Source organism: Gobius niger (assembly GCF_951799975.1).
Source record: "Gobius niger genome assembly, chromosome: 1".
Classification (NCBI taxonomy): domain Eukaryota; kingdom Metazoa; phylum Chordata; class Actinopteri; order Gobiiformes; family Gobiidae; genus Gobius; species Gobius niger.
The window spans coordinates 50,281,216-50,306,464 of NC_136852.1; the positions used below are offsets into that span (position 1 = coordinate 50,281,216).

The window sequence follows — 25,249 nt, forward strand, 5'->3', positions numbered from 1 at the left end:
AGTACACTTTTTTTTTTTATCTTATAGTGTGAATTCTGGAAACAGCTCAACGGTGACAGGTTCACACAAAATAATTCCAAAACAGTAGTTTAAGAAAAATCCTAAAACTGCACATTTTGCGCATCCGGAATTAAACCAGACTTTGATCAGGCGTGTGTTGTTCCTTTGGGGATTGTGACATACTGTACATGCGTTTAAAGTGAGCCGTGCCAGGCCTCACAGCTGCGAATTAGCAAGTTGTTTACCGCTGTCGAAATGATGACACATCTCCTTAGCGTTACCCGGAGCTCCAACATGAAGGAACCACCTAAAATATTTACTCTGTGTCAGGAAGTAAACAACCCGCCTGCTTGTGCTTGTTGGGACCAATCAAAAGTTTTGACATGAAAGTGAACGGCTGCATGTGACACATGGACTGGCGGGGCTCAATTCTTATTGCTTTTTATCCTCCTGTTTGATTAGAAAGTCATTGTGCATGCACAGAGTATGTCTAATAAACCTGCTTCAGAAGGGCTGCGTGCCGTGCTTCCTGCTGATCGAGTCCTATCCCTGTCTTGCATTTATTACTGTGTAAGGAAAGAAACTCAAAGAAAGAAAACCAGACCATTTTCACACCCTTTAGCACTGGAAGATGCAGTACTATTTGTCATGTCTGTGCAAAGCACCTCAGTGAAATGAGTTGCATAAGGAGGTGTATTCTACTAATCTGACTTTTTGGTGCTCAAAACGCTTGTCCCCTATTTGCTGATGTCCGGAAGTGATGCCTGACTCTTCCTGATCATTTCATCCCTCAAACTGCCTCCAATACATATAATTTCTTGCCAATAACTAGCTTTATTTAAACAGCTTCACTCCCCTCTGTTTGATGAACTCAAGAATACAAAGAGTAATATAAGTATTGTTTTTCTCAACAAATATTTCTATGGTTTCTAAGACCCTTGAATGTTTACAAAACATGCTTGGCTTTTTTTCTTTTTACTTTTTAATCTTTTACTTTTCTTCTTCTGGTCAGTCTTGGTCCAGCGATTGGAAGGCGACCGAGTCTTGATCATCATCACTCATCGCATCCCAGAATTCATCCTCGTCCTCATCTTCTTCATCATGGTCCTGGCTTGGTCCGGCCTGGCTCGGTCCGGTCTGGTCCCAGTTCAGATCTGGTCTGGAGGCCTCTTCATCATCGCTGGACCCAAGCTCAAGGTCACTGAGGTTGTCATCAGAGGTCAGAGGCTGGCCACACCCCACACACGAGTCGCTCCAGCGCAGCACGCACTCCCCGCAGTACACAGCGCTGCAGCTGGGACTTTCACAGCACACAGCTGACTCCGGATTCAGATCTTTGGAGCAGGCTACACAGCAGGTGTTTCTCAGACCCAGGACTCGCGCAAGTGTGGACACCCCGGGAATCCTGAGCAGCAAAGCCTGGATTCGCCCTTGGCCTCTGGACCTGAGAGGATTTGCTCTGAAAAAAAGCCTTCTTAGAGCTCTCTTCTCCCATCGACGTTGCTCCAGAATCTTGGACCGTAGGTGCAACAGACGCTCCTGCTCTCGCCGAGGGTGAAACCAGGAGCAGACGACTCTTCTTGTTCTCTGGACGAAGCCTTTACAAACCGAGAGCACCAGAAACAAACCCAGTAGGAAGCCAAGAGTGATGCTGGTGCCGACGTCTGGCTCTCTGGGCTGGACTACGCAATCCCGACTGAAGACGGTCAGGTTGTGGCTCTGGAGGATCTGGAAGGACCGAACCAGGTCTCTGTAAATGTCCGCAGCGAAACCAGATCCGTTCACTGTGATCTGAAGCTGCACCGGAGCTCGTGCCACAATGTCCGCCGAAGCCTGGTGTCGAACCTGATCGAGAATCCAGAAAATCAGAAAGTCCAGCGCCACCAGGACTCCACCAATGAGTAAGAGTCTCAGAGCAGAGGACAGGCCCACCAGCACCGCTCGCCTCTCCTGGTTGGACAGTCTCAGGGACAGTGGGCTGGTGTAGACTCTGGATTCCCGTGCTGTGATAGGCAGGACAGTAACCCCGCCTCCTGAAGTCACCCGGCGGTCTAGGTCCCTGAAGGCAGTGGTGATGTAAACGTTGTCGAAATCCAGATCCCTGAGGTAGCGTCTCCTGTAACGCGCTGCCCTGTAGTAGGTCCACAGTAGCAGCAGCACCACGGTGTAGTTCAGAGGCTGACGTAGCATCTCCAGCAGCTGAAGCTCTGATGACACTTCCTTCAGGATCTTCTGAGTCACTTCATGTAGAGACTGGCTGGTGTTCACGTCCAGGTCAAAAGTCACATTAGCGTCAAGGTCAAACAGAAATTCCTGCTTGAGACGATCGAAGGCTGCAACCACCGGAGTCGCCAGGTGTTTCTTCAGCTGCTCCGCCACGTAGGAAGGAATTACGCAAAACAACTCTCCAGCTTTGGCCAGGTTGCAGAGGGGCAGGAAGGCGTTGACGATTTCACAAAGGAAATTGAAGTCTCCCAGGAGCTTCTTGCAATCAACGCTCGCCTCCTCGAACAGCTGTCGGCACTTCCTGTAGGGGGCGCCCATCTCCTTATTACAGATGTCTCCAATGTCAACGAGGAAATGCAGGAGGTTCCGCAGAGTCCGGGCGATATGGCGCACACTGTCAGTAAGGGATTCGATCAGCTTCTGGATTCGTCCGGCCGTTTCGTAAGCGTTACTGGTGATCTCCCTTAGGTTATCCAACACAGATGCGAGCGGGGATGCGGCCCTTCGCAGCAGCTCTCGCGTCTGATTGGCGGATAGCTGAGCGGAGCAGACGAGGCTTGACGCAGCCAGTTCAGTGTTGTGCAGAGAGTTGGAGACGGGACCGGAGATGAGGATGGAAACCACGATCAGAGATATAAGGGTCCTGCCATGGCCTGAGCAAAGGGAGGGCATCATCACAGCGACGTCAGCTCTAACGGTTTGTGATAAGCCCATTCCAAAGGCGGAAACACATCCCACGCCCATTGTGATGTAAGCACAAGGCCACACAGTGATCTTCTGGAGGAACAGCAGCATTGAGCCAAACAGGAGTGAGAAGATGACTCCAGCGGCGAAACCAACCAAGGCAGATCGAGACGAGGCAGAGTACAGAGTGGAGAGGAGCGCAGAGGTGAAGCTGGTCACTCCAAGGCGGCGATGAACTCCAGACTGCACCAGGACTCCCTTCACTGTCCTCTTCACTCCAGCCGGACCACAAATGTCCACCGTTATCTCCGTCATTTCCCCCAGTTTTACACATGAATCACTTTGGGCGCATGTTTACGTTCATGTATAACTGGCATCATGGAGTCTACGTTGCCAGGGAAACACTCAGTCAAAAGACAACAGTTTAGCTACTTTTAAAAGTACACATTTTTCATCTAAACACAAGTAAGAACATAGATACAGACGGCATCGTGTCATAGATACAGACGGCATCTCGTCATAGAAGGGGGCGTGGCCTCGCCAAGGGGGAAAATAGAATCATTTGGGAACTTATTTATCACATACAAATAAAGTCAAGTGTAAATCGGGCTCATATGGATATTTTCTCACAGCAAATTGTTCTGTAGAAGTGAAAAAACGGCAGTTGTAGCTAGCGCTAGCTAACCGTTAGCATTAGCCCGATGCTAACATGTAGCATCATGTTAGCAGTCTCCGTTTTTTTTTTATGTATTTCTGGGCTGTTGAACCACTTTGCTCCTCTCCATGTCTTTGTATCTTTATTTAGTAGAAAACTATACTCATAATTCAGCATATGTTAAAGTAGTTTTTGAATAATTAGAGAAAGTTTACATTTTTTCAAAATGGTTTTCCCCCTTAACATGACCATATATGGGCAATTCCAGAGATGCCATCTGTATCTATAGAAGGGGGCATGGCTTTGCCAAGGGGGAAAATAGAATCTTTTGGGAAAGACTATATTCCACTCTTTTTAGCCATTTTCTGGTGGAATATGAACTTATTTACCATACATACATAAAGTCAAGTGTAAGTCGGACCCATATGGATATTTTCTCACAGCAGATTATTCAGTAGAAGTGAAAAAACGGCAGTCGTAGCTTGCACTAGCTGGCCGTTAGCATTAGCATTCTCCGTTATTTATGTATTTATGGGCTGTTGGACCACTTGTGCTCCACTCAATGTCTTTATTTCTTTATATAGTAGAAAACTATATTCATAATTCAACATTTGTTAAAGTAGTTTTTGAATAATTAGATTTTTCTCCAAATTATTTTCCCCCTTAACTGTTTTCAAACATGACCATATATGGGCAATTCCAGAGATGCCGTCTGTATCTATTGCCTGGTCAGCCATACACACTTCTTTCTCTTTGTCTTTGACCCATATTCGAAAAAAATCCCAGTTTATTAGAATCAACAGAGGAGAATAGTCTGGCACGTCAGGCTAAACATTCACTTTGACCACCTTGACCATCTGAAATTGCACAAATGTCGTATCAAAACTAAACATAGTTGGTTCAGGTTGTTTTGTCTTCAGATGCAAATGCAGATAAAAGACACTTGATTGATTGGGGGAAAATCTGATTCTGATTAGTTACAGTGTATGAAGTTGCTAGATTTTGTACATTTATTACTAAAAATACATAGCATGTAAAAATAAAGTTAGGGCAACTGTTTTCATTCCCTTATATTTGCTGTGCATCTACATTATGCTAAAGGTAATTGTGTTTCCAAGAATGTTAAATTAGCACAAAATGTGTTAATTATCATCATAGGGAAGCACCCACCATCTTCTATTGTTTCTACACATTGAGAAAAAAAAAGACTTTGGTTATGGACATGAAAAAGCTTGTGTTTAATGCATATCTAGTTTTTCTGTCCTTTTTCTGGATAATTTCCTGTGGATAGTGGATAGTTTGTAGATAGTTTTGAATTTATTTGATCTGGAACAATAGAGCTAATGCGTGTTTTGTCATAAGAAAATTGAGTGGCTATCTCTAGAATGTTAATCTTGTATTATTCTATGAATTAGCCCTCCTTTTTTCTTTTTTTTCTCTGAATTGTCCCCCAATTTAATGTTCTAATGTTATTGTTTGATTTGTTCGTTGTTCATTTGAGGTTCCATTTCTATGTAGATTTAAATTGAAATAGCAGTTCCTGGACAGATGTCGTACTTACAAAAGTTCATAAAGAATAATACATAGTGGAAACAATCAACGATTTAGTAAAAAAGTTGGTCTATAAAGAAAAAGGGCAAATGTTATAGAGAATTGCCATGCAAAAGTGATAAATGTTGAAACACACCCACGTGTCTTCTCACAGTACGCACAGCATGCAGAGGCTCGCGTTTAATGTATAACTTATTTATCCGACCTCTTGCATCACGATTTCTGCGTTACCACGGGAACACTCAATTAAACGGGCTACAGTTGTATTTCGCGACTTGTGTTCGCGGTGCGAGCGCAGGGTTTATCTCGGCAGCGTTGATTAGCATATTCCATCATGTTAGACAAATAGAAGACAATGAGGGCCTGAGGGACACGGGGTAGAGATGTGAACAGAATACAAAGGCATTGATGCATTTGGACAGCCGTATAGAGGCACGCTGCTGGAGAGCCCCCTCATTGGATATGCATTAGAGATTGATAGAGTTCCTGTGTTGTCAGAAAGGCTTAAATGTCCACGGTGCTTTAGTCTGTGGGTGAGTGGGCGGGAGGTGGATGCACAATCGTGTCTGCATAATGAAAACGAGAAAGTGGATATTGAATGGTGGCTGAAGATGTAGGGATGTTGTTGTGGGGCGTTTCTAGTCAAGTGTCGCCACAGCAAATCACGCAGGTATCTGTATGCGTCTGAGGAATAGGGAGTCACAAGGTTCCTCAAGTTTGGATACGATACACAACTTGTGACTTGAATTATTCTAAAAACGATAGATGAAATGAAGCTTATGCGCAAATTAAACCCGGAAGACCTACCAGCGGCATTGATTCATTGCCTCATCACCGGAAACTCTTCTCCAATCATCCAAGTCCCAGCTCAACAGCCGATCACTGCGAGATTCTGGATGGCCTTCTCCAGCCTCTCAGGATCCCCTTCTTTAGCTTCCTCTTCCATCACTCGGCCGTTTCCCAGCTGTGCTACGACCCTCCTCCGCCCCTTCCTCCGCCTGGCCTCTCCTCGGCTCAGCTCGTCGTCGACTGGCCACCCCGGTTCTCGTCAATCATTCATCAACGCCGTGCATTTCATATCGTTTATTCAATCTTGTGCCGGGGTCTGAGCCCCAATCATGATTCATGTTCAATAGATTTTCTTACTGCCATTTTGCCTCTGAGTCTTTGCAGGTTGAAATGCGCATAACCTGTGGAGCAATGTTTCGTTCCTCAGCGCTTTCCATCAATGAGGCTGGAACAGGTGAAACATCTGATTCTAAAATAACCTAGTACAGATGGCCTCTTAAAAAAATTAGACACAAGTTTTGCTAAAACATAGTTAACACAATTATAACTAAGATTTTGCACACAAAAAAACAAACCTGCTTGTTATTTTAATGTTTTTTGTGATGTACTTTCCAAGAGGATGTGACATAGATAGAGGCAAACAACGTTAAACTGTTGCCTGGCTCACTCATTGTATACCAGTACCACAGTATACCAATGAGATATAAGTGAATCCTATGGAACTTTCCCTCTATCTGTTACTAACTTAAAAATAAAAAAGGATTAAAACCTGTTTTATGCACTTTAAGCCTGTTATTAATTATTGATTGAAATACTCATTGTGAAACGAGTTTATTTACATGATCATTATTATAAAAACTGCTCGGGCAGGAGCGCTTAATGCTCCTTGTACATTTTTCTTTGCAAAACCGCAGCAATTATGGACTCCATGCAAGTGATGAGTGACAGAGACAAGCGAGTGGTGTTGTCTTTTGATGCAGGATGTCCCATCAAATTAGATAAACATGGCAATGCTGTTTTACTAATTCACTACAGAGAATCACTACAGAACTCTGCCTAAAATGTCAAAAAATGAATTATTACTTGTGGGAGGAAAAAAAAAGATGTCAAAAATAACATACCCAGGCAGTAGGGCATGACTTACAGGCTATTAAGGCTTTATGAGGGCTTAATTTAGCGTGAGCAGTTCCTTAGGATAATAAATAATAAAGTTCCAATAAATTAATAGTCATAGTCCCAAGAGGGTTATGGTCGGATACAGCCTCATTTGGTGGCGCATTACGAGCCAATGAGAAAAGCACAAAAAGCGTTGAGAAATGATGCCCTTAGTTCAAAGCTACTTCAATCAGGACACATTCTCTGCTTGATGAATAATTGAGCAGGAGCCCGAACAGCCTTGAGTCCTGGTCGTTTTTTTGTGATGGCGTTTGCATGAATTAAACACTGTTTGGCCCGTGGAGCTGTCTGTGTTTGGGCTACAATGCTGTGCTAGACATGGGAAGTGCTTTGGGTGGCTTTTTCAACTTCCGCTTTGAGTGTTTCTTTTGTCTTTGGCAGTTGGTCGTGTGCAGTAGTGAAGCTTTGGTGTTGGAGGAGGAATACGCTGTACTCTGCAAAAAGCAGGAGGTGAGAAGGGCATTTCCTGGTGACGTAGAGCCGTGGGAGGAGCTCGGGATATGTTTGTCGCGATACTAAGAAAATCCATAATTACTCAAAAATACTTCAGTACTTAGAATATACCACTGCACCGTTGACAAACCTCCTCCAACAGCTTGTTTTTCAAAATTTCAAGCTCTCATTTGCAAAGTCGTTCCTTGAGCTGCGGCTGTAGCTGTAGCTTTTAGCTCGTGATTAGCTTTCATTGCGGTTTAATGAGTAATCTCCGCTTTCTCGCTCTGTCCAAAGTTTCTTTCTGCTGCTCGATTAGCCTGCAGTGCCCTCTAGAGGCATCTGAAATTATATATTTGAATTTTTTAAAAAGTTAAAAAAAAATCACATATTAGTCGCTCCGGAGTATAAGATGCACCCCCAACCATGTAAAAAAGTGCGACTTACAGTCCGGAAAATACAGAATACATTATTTTGAACTTACTAGAGAAAAGGACAATACAGCGCTGGCAGTGAAGCTAAAGAGGAAAACCACGATGAAGCCCTCGCCTCCCAAACAACAACGCTTAGCTTTTGGCAGCGTCGCTCCTTCCAATGTCATCAACAAAGTCGTAGCTTTATGTTGTTGAGGAAAGCTGTACAGTTGAGTGTGTTGTTCACTATTACACTTTGTACTGTGTAAGAGCTCCTTTACAGACGTTCTTTTTGTTGAAAAACTGTTTACATAAGAGCAAACGCTGAGCTTTTATAAGTCGACTATAGTTCATTATTGTTGCCTTAAGCTGTCATTTGTCCACATACAAAATAAATCTCAGAAGTTAATTTATTGTGCTATGATTGAATACATTTACTGGCGACTCAGTTTGTGAAATGGTGCATTCTGCATCGGAAAAAAAAAAAAAGATAGATAAATGAAGGCTCAATGTAGATGTTTATAGACAGATATAGATTAGTATTGGTAACGGATGAGTACTCTAACGCGTTACCTTCATAATAAAGTAGCTTGTTACGTTACTGCGATACTTTTCCAGAGGAGAAACAAACTTAACCAGTTACTCTTCAAAGTAACGTCACCCAACACTTGAGCACAACACTGTAACATGGTAAAAAGCTCTAAAAAGAAAAAAAAAATATATAAATTACATGCCCCCTCCCTTTAATTGTATAGCTTTGGGACGTCTAACATTTATAACTGCATTATCCCACACATAAAAAGGTGAATACATAATCCTGCTGCAAGATTATGTAAACTGAGCTTGAATTATCATCTGATGGCTTGTTTTTTGAAACAATGTGTCAAAAACTTTTGATCCAATTTAATTTGGAAAGATTTTCGTTGAGCATTGCTTGACTTTTTAAACAAGGCTGGATAAAAGAAATGTAATTACCCGCGGAAGGCATTATTAACGATGCATGTGACCTCAAGTCAGAAAGTCGAGCTTCAAAATCTCCAAGTTTCCAAGTCTGACTAATAAACACACCCACGCTATTTGCTCCAACAAATCAATGAGCCCCATCGTGCTTGGAGCGTTTTCATGTAACTTTTTCTATACTGTACCTCCATATCAGGGGAGGAGACAGAAGCAAAATGCTACTCCGGGTTAGTGCTGCAGGTTTTGAAAGTAAGTGACTGTTCTTTTTATGGTATCTTTTTCAACTTCATGTGAAAATGGCTGGGATGCCTCCTATAGTGAGTCATTAGACAACATAAAACAGACTGTGTTATATAGACCAATAAATTCTCACCACTTCAACAAACAACTTTTTTTCCCCCCCACACTTGGACCGCCACATCTGAAGCCTAAGTAAATGTAGTCGCCACTGCTGGCCTTATTTTACATGTTTGTGGCGAAGAGCGGCTCGAGCTCCGTCCTCTTAATTTCTTCTCACGGGGACAACAAGCGGTACTCAAAGCTCAAATGTGGTTTTTCAGTCTCATCCTAGAGGAGTCATTCTGGAGCAATCAGGGGGCGGTTAAGTCTTTTGATTGAGTGACGCTCGATTTCATTACACTTTGGTAAATGGCTCCTTGCAATTAAATCTAAAACACTCACTCAAATAAATGTCTTTGCACTAGTCAACCTCTACTCTTTCATCAGTCTTTATTTTTTTTTACTTTGAAAGCAGAGGAAATGATCTTGATCGTCAAATATCTCAAGTTTGAATTAAATGTGAAGGCTCTGACCTTTTATCTAACCAGGGAAGGCCCCCACTGAGATTCTGATGTTCAGAAGTGGGCTCCTTGTCCACCACAAGTCTAATTTTGTTGGTGAAGTGGGAGAAAACGCTCAGACGTTGCTCTTGGTGGGTGGTATAAGTGCGTTAAAATGCCTTTGCAAACCCTGTACTTTTAATCTCTTACCCACCGCCTGAGCTGAGCACATTTTCTCCAGAGCAACAATGTAATGCCTCATTTAAAGACTTACAAAAGTGGTTTTATCACGTTGTCGCTGCAACTTTCCCATATTTTTAAAGCGTTCTTTTTTTTTTAGGGTTTTTGTTCTGTTTTCGTCTTTTTTGTTGCTATTTTGTAGGGATGTCATGATTAATCAAAAAACGATTTAAACTGCTTAAAATGTTAATAGAGCTCCACAGTCCCACCCACTCCCGGTCACGTGTCAGGGGCCGACACAAAAAGTCCCATGTATTTTTAGCACTGACTTTTCGAAAAAGTCAATTATTAAGAGTTTATTGGCACAACGCCGGCTTTGAGCTATGTGCTAATTACCGACGCTTGACATTATTTTTATTTTATTTTTATTTTATTTTATCTCTCACTTTAATTTGTCTATTTTGCTCTACTGTTAATATGTCTGTCCTTAAAATTAAAAAAAATACGAATCACAAAAAAGTCAATTATTAAAGGGACTATACAGAGTTTAAAATGTCAAAATTATGTATTTTCCTCCCCCTACATGTTCCAACAATGTCCTATTGTGCCTGCCTCTAAAATCCTGCACTGTCACTCAAAAAGGTGTTAATTCGGGTCCGAAGTGCCGTCATGCACGAGCTTAACATAGAACCTGCAGTCACAGGTAAGACCTGAGGTGGCAGTAGTGAGTATAAAATGGCTAACTATCTGGCCCCTTTAAGAGTTTAATGATGATATGATGGTGATAATCAGCTATGTACCACCTACCGACACTTGCGCGGGTAGTTTACAAGAAAGAAGCAAACAATAATTAATTTTTAAAATATTTTTTGTAATTTTGCAGTTTATAACGTTTTAGACAAATCTTCAATTTTACCTTGTATGTTTCATGCCCGTGAGTTAGCACATAGCTGATTAGCCAGTGCCGTGATGTTACTCTTAATAGTTGACTTTTTCGAAAAGTCAGTGCTAATATATTATTCTCAGTAAGTAATCTTGTATTATTGTGACTGTTAAATACCACATCATTGCTGATACAACCAATGTCACCAACCCTGTAGTCTTTCTAATCTGCATTACAGGAACTTCAGACAAATGTACCTGCGAAAGAAATGCTGTTATTGCTTATTGCCACGGGTCATTATTAAACAAATAAAATTAGGGCAGGCGAGAGATGGACCTGTTGGAGGGCATTTCTTTTCAAATGATATTAAAATACTGTTCAGCTTCACCTTCTTTTAAGATCTGAAATATGTCCATGTTGCTAAGTTCCGCGTACCCCTGGTTGGGAAACATTGGTCTCAACTATAACGGGAAGCTTCCTTGTTATTGTAGCCAGTGAATTATAAGTTCCAAAACCTTTTAATTTTTTTCTACTTTCTTGTAAAATTGCGGTGTATTAAAACCTCACCTCAAGGCCTTAATCACAAAAGGCAGCAGAGTTAAAGCAATAATCGTTCATTAAAAGAGCGCATTTTCAATTTGCATGAACACAGATAAAGATATTCAAGGTCGTTCAATCACTGTGTTTCAGTAGCTTTCCCTTTTGCGTTTGGACTTTGATGAATTAGCGAAGTAGCTCACTGTGTATAAATTTTATATCCCTTTGTGAATGTTTTTTAACAGAATATTCCCAAAGTCTCTGTATCCTCATAATGTGCAGCACGATGGCTCCCGAGTGAGGTGAAAATAATGAGTCTCCTGATGCTGAAATTAAATTTTCCCTTTACTGAGAAAGAGGTTATTGTTGAGAGACAATAACATTTGAGTAATAGCTGCCTCTCTGGGCTCCGGTACAGACAGCTCCTAATGGAGAGCGCAACTACAACTGCAAGTGAAAACAAATATTTGAATAGGTAACAATGGCAACATGCAGTGGATTTTTCGTTTATACTGGCAAACACAATTTAATTCAATTTTAATGCCCAAATACTACATTTTAATGTCACAAACACATGATAAAAGAGAGATCTGAATGCATAAGAGGAATTGAATTGGACAAAACGGCCAACGTTATAGCAAAAAAAAGTGGTCGATATCAGACAGAACATATTTCAGACCAAAACTGTGGTATTTTCCATGAACTTGTACAGTAAAAATGTTGAGTAATGTCAATCCTTTTCCAATAAATGTATATTTATTGCCAGTTTGAATCCAATGTAATGCTTTTTTCATGTCATTAAAGGCCTTGATTTTGGCACAATTCATTTCATGACTTTTAATGCTTTTAAATGCCCCAAGGAAGCCGACCAGACAGTGACTGAAGTTAATTTTATTTTACATTTCTTCATCTTTGTTTCTGTTTCAGGGAATCTGGGAATGTATGATGCAAACAGAAATTTAAATTCCGTGTGTATTCATTTTTCACTGGGATTACGGGTCAAGTTTACTGGAATCAATTTGACCATGAACCTGACTCTAGATCTGGCAATGCACAAGGCTCTGCACTGCATTGGCACACAGCGCTGGCAAGGTTACCCCAGTGACAGTTAACGGTCGTATAATGTGGAACATCAGACATTTAGCGCTTCGTAGGAGCGCCCTATGAGAACTTGCAGCCCCCTGACCTGCACGCATTTACGTGGGAAGTACGTGGGGTGGCCAATGGCGATGTCATGTACAACAGCCTTTTTCGTCCAACCAGACTCCGTGGTGTACTGACAAGGGAGAGGGGTTATGGCGGAGAACAGCTTTTGTTTTGGTTGCGTTAAAGCAATTATTGTCGAGCGAGTGCCGACCTGTGCCACAGTGGGCCCGGCTGTATAGGCTCCATCTCTTTCTCTTGGGACACGAACATTGTTAAACTCACGATGGGGTTTAGAACATTTTTTAAGTTTTTTAGTTTGACCTGTGAGAGCCCATAATGCTTAAAATGAAAAGTTGATATTTGTGCGTATTTGACCTTGTAGTGACCCAGCAGCTGTATGAGTAGTTAGCAGCGCCTTCACTTTTCCATCACAATGGTCTCTAGGACGCTCCGGGATCAAATGGCAAGTAAAGGCGCCATGCTGACCACTCATACAGCTGCTGGGTCACTACAAGGTCAAATACAAATACTTCCAGCATGTCCAAGGTCTTTTCTTTGCCATCATGCAGGAATGAAACAAAACATCTTTCTACTCTTGTTGCATAAAACAAACATGCTTTCGCTACATGAGTTGCTTTTGCACAATACCGACCCTGTAAATGGTGATATCCCACGGCGTTGATAACTTTATACGAGTGGTTTGTTCCCAATGACTTTGACAATGTACCAATAAGGATTCAAAAATGTTGTATTGTTTGGAATGAAAATACTGTGTCGACAAGCCAATAGCCCACAGCAGGATCCCGAACTTCCCGCTGAAAGTAAAAGGCAAGTTTTGATGCTAAATTCGATCATTGCAGCCGTTGATGTGGTCACCAGTGGCTCTGCAGGAAACATGCTGGCCTCAGGAAACCAGCTCCAGCTCACTTCAGAGTAATGGCTCGTCAGAACGCCCAGAGGAAACTCCTAATGGTGCACGCTTCAATTTTTAATGCCTTATTTCACTGTCTGTTCAGGGCTAAGGGCGCGCTCGATACGGCACTGCAATAAGTTATTATAAAGTCAAGCAGCTCAATGTTAGTGTGGTCAGGGGCAGAATTCGGTGATATATATAGCTACACTCTTAATTGTAGCTGAGATTTAAAGTGTAGAATAGAGTTTGGACTTGTATTGGATCTGGTGTAGTTTTGTTTTAACCTTGCACTTTCCCGGCCTAGTCCTATTCTTGATTTGGACCTGAATTAGTCCTATTTTTGGTCCCGTTTAGTCCTGCTTATGAATTCATGTTTTCATCTTATTGTGCACAAGACAACCACATTTTCTTTTCTCACAGTGATAATAAAATCCCTGAGCATTGCTTTTATGCTGCTTGTGTGACCGGGTGAAGGGCTACAGCAGCTGAAGGGGAGGATATCCTGCTAAATGTGACTCACCCATGACCCTGGATATCCTCCTCCAAAACCACAGCCCCATGTTCCCCTGCGCCAAGGCCGTCACACTTCCTCCACAACTCGCGCCTCTGTCCCGGACGATAAAACCACATGTTACAATCTCACCCAGTGTTACCGTAGGAGCCAACTCAGGATCTTATCATGCGCCGCTGTAGCACATGAGGTTCATGCTGTCCCGGGACGCTCCACTGCCCCCTGTACAGAGAGAAAGGGAGGGAGGAAGAGAGTGATAGTGAAGAAAGAAGAAACAAGAGATTGCTATAGTCACAATATGAAATAACACTATTGAATATGAGAATCTTAAAGAAACATTTGTCTAAACAGTTCTCTGTTTCTGTGTGTTGTTTTAGGCTGTTTATAAGTTCAGTGATTTTGAAAGATATTGTGGCTTTATATGTGCTTCCATATTGATCTAATATTGCAATAACATGTAATTATTTGGAGACACTGTTGTGCAGCCTTAGTGAGCACTTCTCACAGGTGTGGCATAACAAAATGCTGACTGGACCGCATGAATATTGCACAGGTGTGCCTTAAGTGGTCGACAATAAAAGTCCACTCTGCAATGTTCAGTTTTGCCTTACTGCGGAGGTCTGGGGGGACCAGAAAACCTGTCAGTATCTGGTGTGACCACAGTTCGCCTCATGCAGTGCAGCACATCTCTTTCACAGAGTTGATCAGGTCGTTGAATGTGGCCTGGAGAACGTTGGTCCAGTCCTCTTCAATGTCTCTGTTGCTGAATATTGGCAGGAAATGGAACACGCTGTCCAGAGCATCCCAAACATGCTTAATGGGTGACATGAGTGTGCTGGTCATGCAAGAACTGGGATGTTTTCAGCCTCCAGGATGTGTGTCTTTGCAACATGGGGCTGTGCATTATCATGCTGCAACATGAGGTGAGTGGCACAACAATGGGGCTCAGTCGTGGTATCGCTGTACATTCAATTAATGAAATGCACCCACTGTGACCATGGGCCACTCAATTCACAACATTGACGTCAGCAAACTGCTCACTCACATGTCGCCAGACGACAGTCTGCCATGTGCAGCGCAACAGTACAAAACCGGATTCATCCATGAAGAGAAAACCTCTCCATCGTGCCGGACACCATCGAAGGAGACGGTTCCTAATAGTTTGTGCAGAAATGTTTTGGATTTACAAACCCATTGTTGTCTTGGAGGTGAATATTCTGGATATGGATGTCCAAGTAAAGTGGTTGCTACGGCGCTACCAATGAATTTTTGAGTTCTGATACCGATACCAAAGGGGTTGGCCTCGCCGATAACCGATATATAGGCCGATATTTGAAGTAATTTGAATTTTGAATTTTGAATTTTTTGTTTAAATCCCTCAAATAGCCTATAGTTAAACATTTATTAATAAAGTAAAGGTTTGAATCATCGAGGTTGACGGATGCCGATTATTGGGGATTTTGATTGGCTACTTTATACGCATCGCTGATAGTTTTTTTTAAATGTCTGGTCTATAATCCTGTGTATGATTTGCCTGGCCCTGCCATACTATTCTCTGTCCATTCCACACAGGGAAGTTAGTCTGGTAACGAAGCAATTGGAGCCGTATGAACGCGCACAGATTGTCAGTGAAATAAACCAATCAGCAATTAGCGGACGTGCCAACAGCTGTAGCTCGATTCAGAAAATATAAACTGAATATAAACTGACGAGAGCGCCGTGATCTCCTTCATCCATGATCACGTGTCACTGATGATAGAACAACAACATAGTGGCGCAGTGAGTGACGTAACCTTGTCAATTCCCTAGGATGGTTGTGATTGGTTCGTCCTCAGCCGCCAATCAGTCACTTGTTTACCTTGTGTGTCCAGACCCACCTTCTTTCACGCAGGAAAGAAGTGAGTGTGGTGTATGATGCTTCTAAACATGTCAGTGTTGAACTCTGACAGCAGGGGGCGCTGTATATTCATGTTTAGTTAGTACTTCTATGGAGGCTTGTTTGAAAGACAAAAATGAAAAGATTTAAAAAAAAACAAAAAAACAAATGTAGGTCTCTTTCTTGTATGGTTCCAAAATTATACACAAAAGTGTACAACATGAAATGTATAAAATGCGTGTAGAAACTTGTGACCGATTTTCACTGCAATGTTTCTCCTCTCCCCTGAGGCTTAGATTGTGGGAAGGTTCATTTTAAAGCTCTGACTGAGCTCTTTCCAACGCAAAAACTCGGTTGCGGAGATATCGGCATTTTATTATCGGCAAATACCTCGTATCGGCCCAGATATATCGGTCCCTAGTGGTTACATGTGGTCTGTGTGTTGTGTGTCTGGAGACGGCTTACAGTAGAGGAATGACCATCCAATGCACAGCTCTGCAACAGCTCTGGGGGACATTCCTGCAGTCATATAGCCAATTGCACTCTCCCTCGTAACTTGCGACATCTGTGGGATTGTGTTGTGTGAGAAATTGTCATTTTATTGTAGACAGGCACACCTGTGCAATCTTCGCAGATGTGAGGTGGGATGGATTCTCTTCACAAAGGAGAAGTGCTTTTTAACAGATTTAGACAGATTTGTGAACAATATTTGAGAAAAATGGATCTATTGCGTGAATAGCAGAAGTTGTACAGTATACTTTGAGTTTGCCCCATGAAAAATGAGAGCAAAAACAAAAGAGTTTCTATTTGAGTTGAGTGTAAATAGATACTCGAGAGAGAGAGAGAAAGAGATAGACAGAGAGAGAGCGTGACAGAGAGAGGGAGGTGCAGCGAACAGTTTGATTGCTGGGTCTAGTGACAGGGATGACAGTTTGAATTTGCCTCCCACCAGTGAGCAGCGCTAACTGGATTTGTTGGGACGCCTGTGTCAGCTCCGGTCTGCTGCATGTGGTGGAACACGAGGCTGAACAGAATTAGTCATCCAGTGCATGCAAGTGTAGGAGTTTCAACATGTCTGTGAGGAGAGAGGAGGCTAAACCCGATTCATGACAGCGACGGAACAGACAACTTTTTGGTCAACAAAGCCACTTAAAAAGCTTCAGTGAAAACAATGTATACTCCAAAAGATGAAGTCACTAAAGCACTAATCACAGTGCGCAGCAAATATATCAGTACTAATAAGAGTACATTAAACTGACTACATGTTCTCTAGTTGTCATCTGTAATGGGTTGTATACCTCAGAGACTTTTAGCAGCAGGCTGGACAGATACTGATCAAGTTGGTAGGGTTAATAGTTCCACTTGCCTTTCATCTAAAACGCTAATCTCAACTTGTTCAGTTACGTTGACTAAAGTAGTGGTATCAACGACTTCGAACACTGAACACATCTGCTTGTGAGCTGTCAACCGAGCACAGGGGTTCCCAAACTTTTGTGGCAGGGGGCCAAAAATTGATCGACATTACAGCGCGGTCGTCGAAGTGCTCCCAAGGTGTTATTACGACTTACAATATAAATAAATAAAGCACCCCTTTGTATCCGCTTAGAAAATCGCCATGTTTAGTTTTGTGTGACTATTCTTGGATCGTGTAACTACTCATGTAACCGTATTTAAATAGGGGAAACATGGAAGAGCTTGGTCGCTTCTAACTTCACCCCCTTTGGCCCCATAGAGCAGAGGAGGAGAGGCTAAATGCTAGCAATATCTTCGGGTCTTTTTGCGTGACTGAGCGCACGCACTAAGACCAGACAGTTACGCATCAACTCATCTAAGCTCAGGTAAGAACATATCTCAGTATGGAAAAGCAGTGGCCTGTTCCTTTAAGTTAGGGCAGAAAAACACTAATATATATTTAAACAGGTTATTTTTGAAAAGTTTTGGGAACGACAACATAGCTCTCCTAACTTGGTCATTATGAATCCATCCAGCTGAAAACGTCTCAGGAGGTATGAGGCAAAACGTCCTCAATGCTAAAGCAACCCATATGGCAGCTTATAATGAATCTTTATAATAGATAGAGAGCTTACACAAACACAAGACATCAGGTAAATTAATTTGAAAGCACATAAGCTATAGTATTACTCAGGAAACAAAGAAGCATAGTTACCAAACCTCCTCTTGGATGGGGATTCTCCAAAAGGAAGAGGTTTGTTGTGGACTATCAAAGTAGATACGTAGATATGAGATTAATTACACAAAACACTTTTAAGTCCCAGATATTGTTGCACACCTTGAACACTTCACACCCAGCCTTTTGTACTGCTTTGAAATCCAATTCACTTCAACAGAACACTTACCTCGGCGCGGCTGAGTTTTTATTGTTCTTTTCTGTATAGTACAAACCTATTCATGTGTAAATGTGGATAATAAAAAGAAATGCAAACTGTAAACAGAGCCAAAATGGTCTCTCATAAAATAGACCAACATGTTACTTAAGCCTATACTTCATAAATATTCAATGCGTACCTCTATTCTTTTCTTTCTATCTCTTCCTTTAAGGTGATTTTGGGACAGCTCTGTTAAAATGTGGATTGAAGAGTGAAAAAAACCTAGAACACGTACATTGAATATTAATAGTTTGTAGACTTTTTTCTTCCTTGAACGCAAATACGCGCATCTCCCCAAAAGCTGCTCTCCAGAAAAGAGCTTTCTTTTCTCTCTTGCAACAAATTTGTCAGGGGAAAACTTGTAAGCATTGCTCTTTATATACAAAAAAAAAATCTATACACAGTGATATTTGGAAAGTTTTTGTTGTGCTTTGAGCGTCTTTGAGGAAGGAATGCTGCAAACAGGAGGAGCCGAGGTCATGTTTAGTCATTCAAGTGTGAGCAGTAAATAAGTAGCCGTATACACATTTGACAGATACTTGGAAATTTCAGAACTTTTTTCTGGCCTGGGGGAAAACAGAAAACTTTGGATGTTTGAACAAAAAGAAATAATGAATTGTGTTGTGAAGATGTGTCTAAGTTGGGACCACAAGCGGCTGTGAGACAGACTGGTACTTTTTTTGTTTCAACATCAAAACATGCTTAAAAGTAATTCTCTTTAGATGAATAATAACCCACAATTATACCACTCTTATCTTGGCTCGTTGTCTCTTTGTTGATTTGTTCGCTCAAAATTCACAATTATTCTTTCCCTCGAACAACCAGAGAATTTCAAGAGCAAAATGGATTCTTGCAGGATTGTGAATTAGCTGTTATCTTTTCCAACTCTTGCTCATCTACTTGAAGTCCAAACTGGTGGTGGTTTAGCTAATGCCGTGGAAAAGGGTGGGTTTTAGGCTTTGAGATATCCGAGCCTCTTGGGGTCTTGGTGATCTATTTGATACTGTGGTCGCATTCGAGTGTTGTAGAGCAGTGGTTCTCAACTGGTGGGTTGGGGCACAAAAGTGCTGTCGCTATTTTCATATATTCACCCTTTATGGGGCAAGTGACTATTTTTGGTCATTTCCACACACTTTATGTACATATGTATTATGGCCTCCCTGCTGCACATCAGTAAGGTAAAGAAGCATGTAGTCCTCAGCCAATCAGAAGAGATCACCCTACATCACAGATCCCACCCCTGTGGCATTTGACCAATCAGCAGAGACCGGTCGCGCTCTAAACTTCGTGTTTTCTCGGAAGTCTAAAAAAGTCTGGCTAAATTCATGGTACATTTCTTTACATAACTTGAAAACTAACCATGGTAAGTTGATGAAACTCACACATTGTATTGGTGTATAATTGTGCTAAGTGATGGTATATGTGTTGTAGTGAAATAAGTGAAATTACAGCATGAAAAAGGCAGGCACCATATTTGATCATCGTTCAGATAAACCTAAAGTTAATCATGTCCATATTTGGACATGCCCGTTGCACCTATTATTCATACTTACATTATTTTCTTGACAATAAAACCAATAAACCCCAGGACAATGTTTTTATTTTGCCAAAGGATATTTTTAGTGAAGTTTTTAGGCAAACAATATTGTAGGTGACTGACCCCGCCCACTGCACATAAAGCACAATCACATTACAAATACTCTTGCCTGTAGCAGTTGTGATCATTCAAACATCAATATCACAAAACACAACATCTCCTGAACACCAGCACCCCCAGAGATCTGAAAGTACTTTTTTTGTATATGCTATATATAAACCATTGTATTTTATTTATTATTATTTTTACCGGTTTAGGGCAAGGAACCAAATATGGTAACTTCGCCCACATTGATTTTCTGCATGATAGTGAAACATTTTGAAAAATCATACAACAGAAAAAAACTTATTAACTTAGTATTTCAATGAGTGCCTTCTAGAGGTTTAAAGCTTATCCTGTAATGATTTATTTTCTGCATTTTGCACCATACACAACAAATCACATTCATACTTGAGTTGTCGCCTTCCATTCAAGGGGAATAGTGGGTCCCGAAGTCATACCAGTTGAGAACCATGTATAGAGGCTAAATGAATTAACTGTCTTTGAAATAGATGTGGATTGAAATTCACCAGTCACCGAGGCCCTTTGTTTAGTAAAGTATGATAACCTGTTAATTTTCAGTAACTTGATGGCTCAACAAATAGGCTTGACTTGCACCATGTTCCAGATCAGACATCTTCACCACTGTTCGCCTGGCCAATACAGCTAATTTGCCTCAATTTTCTGCTTACAGTGGGATATTTTAACTCTGTTTCTGGCTAATCCTCCTCCTACTCACTTAACCTAGTCCTTTTCACCACTCATAAAACATGTTTATTTGTTTCCAGACTCATCAAACGTTCTCTCCCTTTAAGGCATCTCTGACCTTATGATAACATATTGGTTCTGTGGTTAAAAGTCTACACCTGGCTGCAAGATTCAGGCAACACCTTGTTTTACTCTTTGCCATTGTTTCTGCTTTGTCCTCAACTCTATGCTAATCTAACCTTGCATTACCATTTGCAACGCATTTATATTTCATTTAGGCCATGTATTCTTTATGAGGAGAGAGCGCGTCTTGTGTCCTGACACCGGGGTTTTGTTGAGAGCTAGTGAGGGTATTCCATCTCATGTTCGGGCGGTGATCCTCTGCACTTCAAACGTGTGTTGTGATTTTCGGAACCTTAATCCTCTTTAGATGTGCGACTAAGCCTGGAAAAAGCCAAGATAAAAAGTGCAAAGCAGACCCAGAGTTTATCCCCAAAGCCGTGTCTTTTCTCCAGATGTTTGGTGATGAATGGTGTAGCCGCAAGCTGTCTGGCGTTTGACTTATTTTGAATTCAATTAATCAAATATTTGAGAATACCTTGTTGGGTGGGAAACACGGTGTAAAAGAGTCAGGATTGTTTTGAAGATTGGCAGTGCAGCATATGTGCGGGGAATTACGGAGCCATGGGTGAGATGGCACAGGAGCTGATGGGGTGTGAAAGCAGCTTAGCTAAGCCCTTTAGAAAGATGATTGCAATCTGCAGGCAGGATCATGTAACACTATTTAGACACTACCAACATGTAGTATAGGATATAGTTTACACGCGGGGGAAGTAAAAGTATTGCATAAAAAGAAATGGAAAAAACAGCCAAATTTGGTAGTACATTTTGTGCCCGTCCGAGACTGCTGCCCCCACAACCCGGCCCCGGATAAAGCGGAAGAAAATGGATGGATGGATGGATATATTCTATATTAGTGATTACAGCTTTAAAAATGTAATATGTTTGTGTTACTGCTTCAAAAATGTAGCAGAGTTACTATTGAGTTACTTTTGGCAAAATATAAACTGAAAATAGTAATGAAGCCACTGGGCAAAAGGGCAGTCAGAGATTTCCTTTTCCTTCACTTTCCCCCATTCTCTCTGTTTTGTTTTATTAAAGTGTTTTGTTTTAACGACATTAAATACAGACGGCAGATCTTATACACCAGTGTCCGACATGATTTGTTATGCTGCATTTTATTTGAGGGGAGTTTCGCATTTTTTTGTTCATACATTTAAATGCACTCACATTACTTGAAATGTAATGACTAATATATTCCCATATCGTAATATGTTATATTCCTTCATTATTTTTGTAACCCATTACTTTAGTTTTTTAATTATTTATTTATTTATTTGAAAAGGGACAGTGCACATTAATCAACATTGTATACTATATGCCCGAGTTAGCAGAGCAAGCAAATTTTCATCAGCAGTCCCTTTGACAGATGTCAAAGCCAGCCTAAGAAAGACAGAAATTAAAATTTACAAAACACAATATAGATACATTCATACATAGCACATAAAATGAGCCAAGTATACATTTTCAAACTAGTGCTCACTAGTCTGTGTCTCCACGAGCCACTCTTTGGCATTCTTTTTAAATGAATCAAATTGTAATACATTACCCCCAACACCTGGTTGCCTGGTTATGACAATACTCTGGATATGATGTTTACATGTGTCCAAGAAACCAGGACACTCGTGTTCCTGTTTACATGAGCAACTACAATATCCTAGATATTTAGGTTCCAGAGAAGGCGGAGCTAATAACAAGTGATAAGGAGTTGCTCAAGTTGCTAACGCATGTTTTTTTGGACATTTCTCTTGCACAAGGAAAATAACTTTCCAAGGAAGCACTTAAAACAGTAGAGTTATTTCCCAGCTTCAGCGACAGACGTGAGAATTGTAAAAAGAAATTAAAATAATAACAATTGGTTTGATCTTAGAGCAGGGCTGACATTCACTAGAGACACCACAGAGCAAAAAAGTACTTGTTTTTTGGAAGATAAAAGTTTTCAAAGCCCAGTTACCAGATAAAAAGGCTGGTGGAAAGTTTTTGCTCCAGCCGTATCTGTTTCAAAAGTTTGCACATGCTCAGTACGTCAGCTCTGATGTACAAAGAGGATACTGTGTTTACATGGTACAGTATCCTGGAAACTGTGGGAAAATTCCAGTGAGAATATCCTGGTTTTTAATAACCTGGTTATCCAGGAAACTGAATACTGGGACACTGCGTTTATATGAACCAGACAAAACCAGGAAACTTCAAATCCCCATTACCTGGAAACTCGAGTACATGTAAACACAGTCATTATGTTGCTTGATAAAAAACAGTTATATATATCCTCTACCATTTCTAAACTAAATAAAGTCCAATAGTGTACTTCGTTGTAACAAAATTGAGTCAAGTGGATAGAGATGGTGAGCAAATCTCGAACAGAATCAACTGAGAGAGATTGAACCAAGTATCATGGGAGAAAATGTAAGGCTGTGTCTTTCTTTCTTCTTTTGACAGCTGACAGGATAAAGAAATGTTATTATCTGAATTAATTAAAGGTAATTGGATAGAGCAGCTTCAGACCTCTGCTTAGACACTTCAGACAGTCTCAGAATTTCAAATATCTTGTAAACAGTGTGTCATGGTGAATTAGTTTCACGATTGCAACTGTCAGATTAAAAATATAGTGGTCAACAAAGCTAATACTAATAGCCGCTGAACTGAAAATGAAGAGGATTGCTTAAAGTGCATATGACAGGTTTTAATGCATTTGAAAGTGATTTATTGAGATGAATAACACATGCAGATCAGTTGCAACTAACAATTTTCATTTTATTTAAGTTAAGCAGCCATTTTAATGGAGAAATGTTGGGAATGAAATATATTTGAATTTTTAAGATACTGACAGGTATACATAGGTAGAGGTAAAGTTCCATAGTACTACGGTGTTTTTCCCTGTTTCTGCGAACTGCATTTGTATGTTCTGTGTCCCACATTGTTTTACTGGATACTTTTGTACATCTTTACCGTGTTTTTGTGATGTTCAGTGGATTTTCTTTGACTGCAGAGTCCGTACTAGCCATGAATGACCCAGGTTTTTAAAAGTAAACAAACAATTATCTTATGAGCTAAAGACAATTGAGACCAACACATTTCTTCATCTGAATCACTGAAGAGCCCCCCACACCTGCAGCACAGTGGAGGCGTCACAAGAGGTGCTACAGGAAACAAAAAAGGGAGGAGATGGGGAAAGACTATTGTGGAGCGGAAGGAGCTGCACAGGAGGAAGAGGAAGCAGGATGTAGAGGAGCTGACCAGTGAGGGACACCATGCTCTGAAACAGGCACAAACCCAGGAGGTGGTACACAGTTTCAGAGAAGCACTTAAGGCAGGACTCTGATTTCCCCGACCTCCAAAAACATGCTGATCATGTTGGCCCACAGTGGTGGCGCGCTCAGGTCTAACACACCTCAAGGCAATTTCGTTGTACAATTGTACAATGACAAATAAAGTTCTTACTTAGCAGTTTGACTCACTCATTCCCCATTGACATAACATGGTTGGCAGCAACAGTTTAAAATTGCTTGCCTCTATCTATGACACTTCCTGTCCAATAAGGAAGTGAAACTAAAAACATCCCAAATGTTCAAACAAAAGCAAAAAGTGGGTCTAATGTGTCATATGCACTTTAAGAAAGATACATCCTATTGTTAGTGTAGAAAGCAGAGAACACATTGCTCCACACTTGGAGAATAAAGGCAGAATGTCAAAATAGAAAAGTACGTCATCTATTTTGCTTGCCTAAACTTAGTTTAGTAATTACAGAAATGTATGTTTATTGTGGACAAATCGTAGACAATCCAATCCAAACAAGCATCTTTTGAGTGTTGCACAAATACACATTTACTCTTTTGTCTCCATTTGACCAAGCCTGTTTTGCTATTGGGGAAATCTGTCTGGAGCCGTGTGTGACCGCAGTGCAGTGCCCAGGGACTCGTATCCAGATCTTTATCTAACTCTGGTCATGACTTGGAGAAAACTCACCCTGACAAAGAGGGAGAAAATGCAAGAAGTGAACATGGGACATCATTCTCTGAGATGCACATTAAAAGTGATGGTCAACTCCATGTATAACTTTACTTTTCAATTGTTAATTTATCTTCCCTTGCAGCATGTGGAGATGCACTCACAGAGAAATTATGGGTCCCACATATACTGTCTGCTGCAGCTGTATATGAGACAACGTGGGCCTCAGAAAGAGAAGCGCTTCCTCCACATGAATTCCTGGAAATGCGCAGTGACAAAGACAGGAAGCCGAGTGAGTGATGGACGGCATGGGGAAAAGATGGGCACTGGAGAAGTTATTGGTTCAATCGGTAAAAAAGTGCCGCTGACGTTTGGATGCAGTGAGGAAGCATAGAAGCTGCAGTTATGAGGTGACACGGGAGGAGATAGGAGACATGGCCAGAGTGTAAGTGAGGAGAGGTGAAGTAGTTTATCAAAAGGGAAGCTACATGACGGGAAACATTAGGTCACAAGGTACAGTGCCTCTTTAAAGTTTTCTTTGTGCACCTTTTTGCTACGGGGTGAGGGGCTGCGCCTGCTACCTCATCCCTGTCTCATGAGAGGGCTGAAAATGGAAAAAGAAGGGGGTGCTTTTCAGCATCGTGACCAGTCCTGTACCAACTATTGGATCTGGTAATGATGTCAACTTTAGCATGCAATTACGCTGGTTGCACTGCTTTATGACCGCGATGGGCCGCCA

At 41.3% G+C, this 25,249-nt stretch overlaps 2 protein-coding genes across 2 annotated transcripts in view; both read right to left on the reverse strand.

Moving 5' to 3' along the window:
* Positions 1-1,008: 1,008 nt before the first annotated feature.
* Positions 1,009-3,225, reverse strand: LOC306972457 (DC-STAMP domain-containing protein 2-like; the record flags this gene model as incomplete). Its single annotated transcript, XM_079569074.1, has 1 exon — positions 1,009-3,225. One exon carries the CDS (start codon positions 3,223-3,225, stop codon positions 1,009-1,011), a length of 2,217 nt encoding a protein of 738 aa, XP_079425200.1.
* txnrd2.2 (thioredoxin reductase 2, tandem duplicate 2) overlaps positions 1,364-25,249 on the reverse strand; it is a 375,099-nt gene continuing 351,213 nt past the window's right edge. Inside the window, exon 18 of the transcript XR_013793468.1 lies at positions 1,364-1,376. The gene's annotated coding sequence lies outside the window, so the exon portion shown is untranslated. The remainder of the gene's footprint in view (positions 1,377-25,249) is intronic.